Raw genomic sequence first — 6,000 nt, 5'->3', positions numbered from 1 at the left:
CTGTTGGAAATAGTCTAATCACGTCAGCTGATCAGGTGACATTTCTTACGTTTTTCCACGTAAATGCTACACTAATATTCAAGGTAATTAATATGGATATTTTATGCCTACCTGTTTAGAGTGTGTTATAGATCAATTAAGTTAATGAAAAAGAAAAAAGAAGAAATAATTTTAGATTGTAGAAGAAGAACATTTTGAAAATTTAGAATGAAACTGTTTTATTCAGTTTTCCTGAATCCCACCATAATTTAAATCCAAGTTTCAACAGGAATTCCCAGTGCATTCAACTTTGTCTCACTTGTCACCGAGATACTATTTTGACAGGTTTTGAAGTAGTTAACTATATTAAGATATGAATCTGAGACGGTACAATTTTTGAGTTATCGAATCAACGCCAGTGTTTTTTTTGTTGTTGTTGTTGTTGTTTTTTGTCTTTAAAAAATAAAATATAGCCTTTCTTTTCGCGGATGCCCCTAAAATAAAGAAACTAAAGAAAAATACAGGATTAGAGATAACTTGAGCAATAAACACCCTGGTTTACTAAGTAAGTAGAACAATACCCGGACAAGGACAACCTAAAACTTATTCAAAATAACCTTATATGTGTTTGTGTACTACTCTACACGGCGCGCGGTTCCTGTTGCTAAGCAACCGCGGTCCAAACATTAGCTTGCTTGTACCCGGCAGGAGCAGCGACCGAGAGGTGAGTTTCACAGAGGATTATTTACATTTTGCTACTATTTGTAGCGTATATTACGGCTTCACATACAGACTATTAAAAAAAAAAATTTCAGCCAGCTGCTATAGCTAACTAAAATTCACAACAGCCGCTACAAACGGGATCCCGGATATTCAGGAATTATCCCGTTTTATAAGGTCGTGCTCGTGGAGAATGAGCGCCGGCCGGACTGTCGAGGGCGCGGGGTGTGTGACCTGGTGGGGATTCGGACCAGCACGAGACCTCCTGAACTCAGGTGAACCATACACCATCCCAGTATCTCACAACACACAGTAAATATGGAATGCTCACATACATTTGTTTGATGTATTTTCTATACAGAGAACATGGTGAGGTCAGATGGAGAGCTGAATGTTCTGCTGGTGGGCAGCGGAGATCCCAGACACATCCTGAAGACCATCACTGGACTGACACACTCTGATACACTACATGTGTGTGATTCATCACTGACCCGTCTGTTACTACACAGCATAATAATAGCCTTTATGACGTATTATTACCACAACATAAATCAAATTTTATGTCCATGTTAATGTGTTAATAATTAGACATGTGGCATGTTGCAGATTTGGGTGATTGAGAACAGTATGGAGATTGTTGCCAGACAATTATTACTACTATATTTATCACTTCAGACCCCTGAGAACATGAGTCTACACAGTACGTACCTTCATTTATTATGACATAGCTTCTGCTCTTTTAAAAATTATAAGTTTATAACCTATAATTCCCAGCATAATATATGTATACACACATTTTAACATATTACACGTTTTAAAGAATAAAATAAATATATAATACAAATGAGATGTAATAAACGTATTTTTTTATATTAGATTTTGACAATTCCTGTCGTTTCAAGTTAGGGAAAGGTGTAAAAAAAACAGAAAATACAAATCTAGGCTACTTCTATTTTGTTTTCTATACATTGTTTTTGTCACATATTGCATTCATGTTTGTATACTCAGATCAGATCAAATCAAGAAAGTTTATTTGTGTTGTATTTTTTTAGAAAAGACCGAAGTGTTTCTGGAGGTGTTTGGGAATTCTGAGATTCGCAAAGAGACGGAAGAGACTTTAAAACACGCCGCGGCTCAACTCTCTCTCTCCATCACAAACACTCTGTCCTCTAACTCGCACGCCCATCCTTGCCTTGATACAAGCCTTCTGAAGGTCCAGCAGACATTAATATATGCGTTTTATATACTGCATGTCATAATCAGACTCATCTCAGTGATATCCACTCCTCTGCTGTTTCTTCATCAGTTTAAGGAGAGAGATGAGTTGGTTCGGATCTTTAAACTGTGGGAACGGCCACCGTCAGTGCCAGCGAGTGTGCGTAAGGTCTGGGACGCCCGTGTTCGCCAGCACCTGGGGACTCGCTACGACTCACGACAGGGGTGTTTCGACTGGGATCTCAGCATGAAACTGCACCAGAGAGGCGTATGTACCATAATAACATGACATTATTATATACACCTGCACTCCGGAAGGCCAATCAGAGCCGTGCAATAAGACTCAATTTACTGTATGTTACACAGTTATTTGCCAAATAGAATTATTTCAGCCCATAATTTATTACAAATGTGATTGTTTAGGCAAATTCTGAATTATTGCACCTAAATTACATATTTTTGATTCACAGCACACTTTTTCCATGTTTCCATGTGTAAAGAAAAAAAAATAGTTCAAGTTTTAATCATTTTGTAGTTCTTGTTTTGTTTTTACTTTTTATTAATTTACATTTCTATTTCAGTTATTGTAGTACTGCAAGTGAAACTAAACGAAAATGACAAATGTTGCCTTGGCAACTAGCTTTAAATAAGTTAGTTTATCTAAGTTTAAATAAAAATAAGATTTAATTTAATTTATTTGAAGTAACAAAATAGTTTTTTTATGGTTTTAGTGAAGGATATTAAGTCTATCTCACAACTGCTCTACAAAGTCCTGTGATTTTTCTCTTAGTGTGGCGTCATTAGCAAACATCAATATGTGAAATGGAGGGAAAGTGGTGTGGCCTTTGAAATGAGGGAGGGGCTTTACCAAACAGCCAATCAGAGTCTACTTTCCACACGAGTGTTCAATCATGTGAGTAGATTGACTGTCTACAATAATAGTTGTGAGCCATGATACATACACTTTCATGAAACCGTGTGTGTGTGTGTGTGTGTGTGTGTGTACCAGAGAGGAGATCAGGTCGCTGTTAGAGGATATTGGGGGGACATCGTCTCCAGTCCATATCTGTCCTTCGGCATAGAGACCGAGAACAAAGACCTACTGAAGAAACAGAACAATCAACATGTAAAGGTGACAATTTAATACCCCCAAAATTAAGTTACAAACAAAAACCTCATAAATTTTCTTCCCCTTTCTCTGTCCAAGACCACATGTCAATAACATTTACATCATGATTTACCATTCTCTGGCCATCTTTCTCCCTCAGACGGCTCAGGATATTTCAGAAGTGAACGTCCTGGCGTTGTTTGAATGTCTTGCCACTAGAGAGAGCTCTTTACTGAATGAAGATGTTCCAAACCCTTCAAGTTCCTGCTGTCAATCCACAGACCGTCTCATAACAGAAGAGAAGATACAGAATGATCCACCTTCCTCTCAAACTCACTCAGAAACTGAGCAACATCCAGCAGAACAACACACACAAGCACTTGGTAATGTCCTATTATGTCACAACAATGTAGATCTATTGCCAGTGAAGTGCTTTAAACAAATCAAACTGCTGCTTTTGATAGTTTTGAGAGTTTTCAACACATTTGCTTTGGGTTCTTGTGTTTTTGCAGATTTGCTGAACCTGAGAGGAGTGAAAGTGTCATTTCTGTCTCCAGACTCACTCAAAAAACTTCCCCTCAAAAACAAATACAGGAACTTGTTCAAGAGCATCTTCTGTTCAGCCAGGTGACGCCTGTTCATATGCAGCTCACAGAAACAGTACTTGAGTTTGTGTGTAAGTGACCAGCGTAAACTGTCTGATAATAACACAATCTCTGTTTTCTCAGTATGGTTCATCAGCTCGATTCTTCTCTGAGAGAGATCGCAGCGCCTGATGCTGCTCTGCTAATAGAGTTAGCAAAGTGGGTCCAACATCCCTCTCTCTCTCTCTCTCTCTCACACACACACACACACACACACACACACACACACACACACACACACACACACACACACACACACACACACACACACACACACGCGCGTAATGGTTTTTATACTGGACAAACTGTATATTCTATCCCCTTACACTGCCCCTATCCCTAAACCTACCCATCACAGGAGACATTCTGCATTTTTAATAAAATACTGCTTAGTATGTTTTTAAAGCCATTTGAAATATGAGGACTCATCAAATGTCCTCATAAATCACGTTCAAGTTGTAATACCAGTGTAATACACATGTCATTATACACATTTGTGTCCTCACAAATCAAAAAAACAAACACACACACACACACTCTTACATTCATGCTCATGATAACACACACACACACTTACATTCATGCTCATGATAACATTTTGATGCATAGCTTGCAAACAAAACTCCTGAATGCTCATTGTCACTGTTTTTCTTGTTCAGCTTCCTGTTGGACCTTTCAAAAGAGCAAGTGTCGGGTTTTGCTGACAGAGTGAAGGAGATCGCTGGAGAATCAGGATTCACTGCAACACACGACCAGAGCAGTGACGTATATGCAGTATTCACACGGAAAAATGACTGAAGGATTCGCACACTTTCAGATACACACTTTACAAACATACACTGCACTACATCAGTCATATTCATTCGTCTTAATGGAAGATTTAATTAACCAAGACTTCATAACTTTAACAAACATTTAAATATGAATATGAAAATGTATATAATTATATAGTTTCTAGCTGCTTGAATGTACATGAACTAATTATTTTAAGCATTATATATATGTATTCATGTTTGTTAGCTTTTTAATGAATGTTACTATGAAGCGTTGCCTAAATTAGCTTTGAAACTAATAAATGACTAAAAAATGCACAAACACTGTGGATGGGTTATTCAAGAAACAAATAAAATGAATAAATGCATTAATGACTATTTAATAAATGGATACATTTCTTAGGTCAAGACAACAGAACAAACTTTACAACAATGGAAACACTAAAGTAATAGACCTAAGAGAAATAAAGTAATATAGGACTATAAAACAACTAGTAACAAAAAATTAAAATGCTAAACAAGTAATATAAGTCCAATATGGCAATAATTGCAAAAAAAGGAGAACAAAAAGTTAAAATGAAACAAAACAACAAAAAACAAACCAGTTGATGAAATACATCAACCCAGAGTAGGGATTTCATTTTTAATGAATGTTGGTCAATACATCAAAGCCGATAAATAAAGTATTATTTCCTTCAGATGCGTACTGTTCGACATGATGGTTTTGCTTGTAATATTGAAATCACTTCAAAAAGGAAAATACAGTTAAGTGCAACGTGTAGCGCAAGTCTGTCATATAGGCTACATATAATTATAATGAGAACATATATATATATATATATATATATATAATTGTGTGGACATGGCTTTTAATGCTGAAACTTTAATGAACGGCACATCCCTAACCCTGAGAGAACGTTTGGTCTTCATGTTGATCCAGCAAAACACAAACATCATGTCATAATAATAAAACCACAAACACGTGTGCTTGAACAATTTTAATTAAAAAACGTGAACCACCACCAACAATTTAAAAGTGAACATGTTGTCTCTTTCTTTTCATTCACATACAAAATGTAAAGGAAAGACAGATTTCCAGAGTAAGAGAGAAAGTGTAAAGCTCTGCGGTGTACAGATAGTCTGAGACCAAAGGAAATCCGAGAAAAAGTCAAGCAGAGAGAGAATACAGTACTGGCCCGGGACAGAGAGATCGATCGCTGATGATTCAACATTCATAAAACACTGCCGCTCCACATTAATATCAGCACTACACAAACACTTGCATTGCTACTGTTTTCAGTTTCAAGTTAATTATAAGAATAGTGACAATAATAATATAACAACAACAATTAGAAAATCCATCAGTAAGGTTTAAAATATTGTAAGATATAGTTTTCAGTTTCATTTATTATTGTGACAATACAGGTCCTTCTCAAAAAATTTGTATATTGTGATAAAGTTAATTATTTTCCATAATGTAATGATAAAAATTAAACTTTCATATATTTTAGATTCATTGCACACCAACTGAAATATTTCAGGTCTTTTATTGTTTTAATAC

At 36.2% G+C, this 6,000-nt stretch overlaps 1 protein-coding gene across 1 annotated transcript; it reads left to right on the top strand.

Moving 5' to 3' along the window:
• The first annotated feature begins 651 nt into the window (after positions 1-651).
• Positions 652-4,761, top strand: LOC143752208 (dynein axonemal assembly factor 3-like). The gene is made up of 12 exons (XM_077245336.1): positions 652-703; positions 877-974; positions 1,061-1,170; positions 1,306-1,399; positions 1,752-1,912; positions 2,006-2,182; positions 2,705-2,827; positions 2,924-3,046; positions 3,183-3,405; positions 3,535-3,649; positions 3,751-3,825; positions 4,326-4,761. Exons 2-12 carry the CDS (start codon positions 893-895, stop codon positions 4,462-4,464), a joined length of 1,422 nt encoding a protein of 473 aa, XP_077101451.1. The 5' UTR covers positions 652-703; positions 877-892; the 3' UTR covers positions 4,465-4,761.
• Positions 4,762-6,000: the final 1,239 nt, after the last annotated feature.

This window comes from Siphateles boraxobius, unplaced genomic scaffold (genome assembly GCF_051911475.1).
Source record: "Siphateles boraxobius isolate OS27281-9 unplaced genomic scaffold, OSU_SipBor_1 26, whole genome shotgun sequence".
NCBI classification, from domain to species: domain Eukaryota; kingdom Metazoa; phylum Chordata; class Actinopteri; order Cypriniformes; family Leuciscidae; genus Siphateles; species Siphateles boraxobius.
This window is presented reverse-complemented; position numbering and strand designations above follow the sequence as displayed.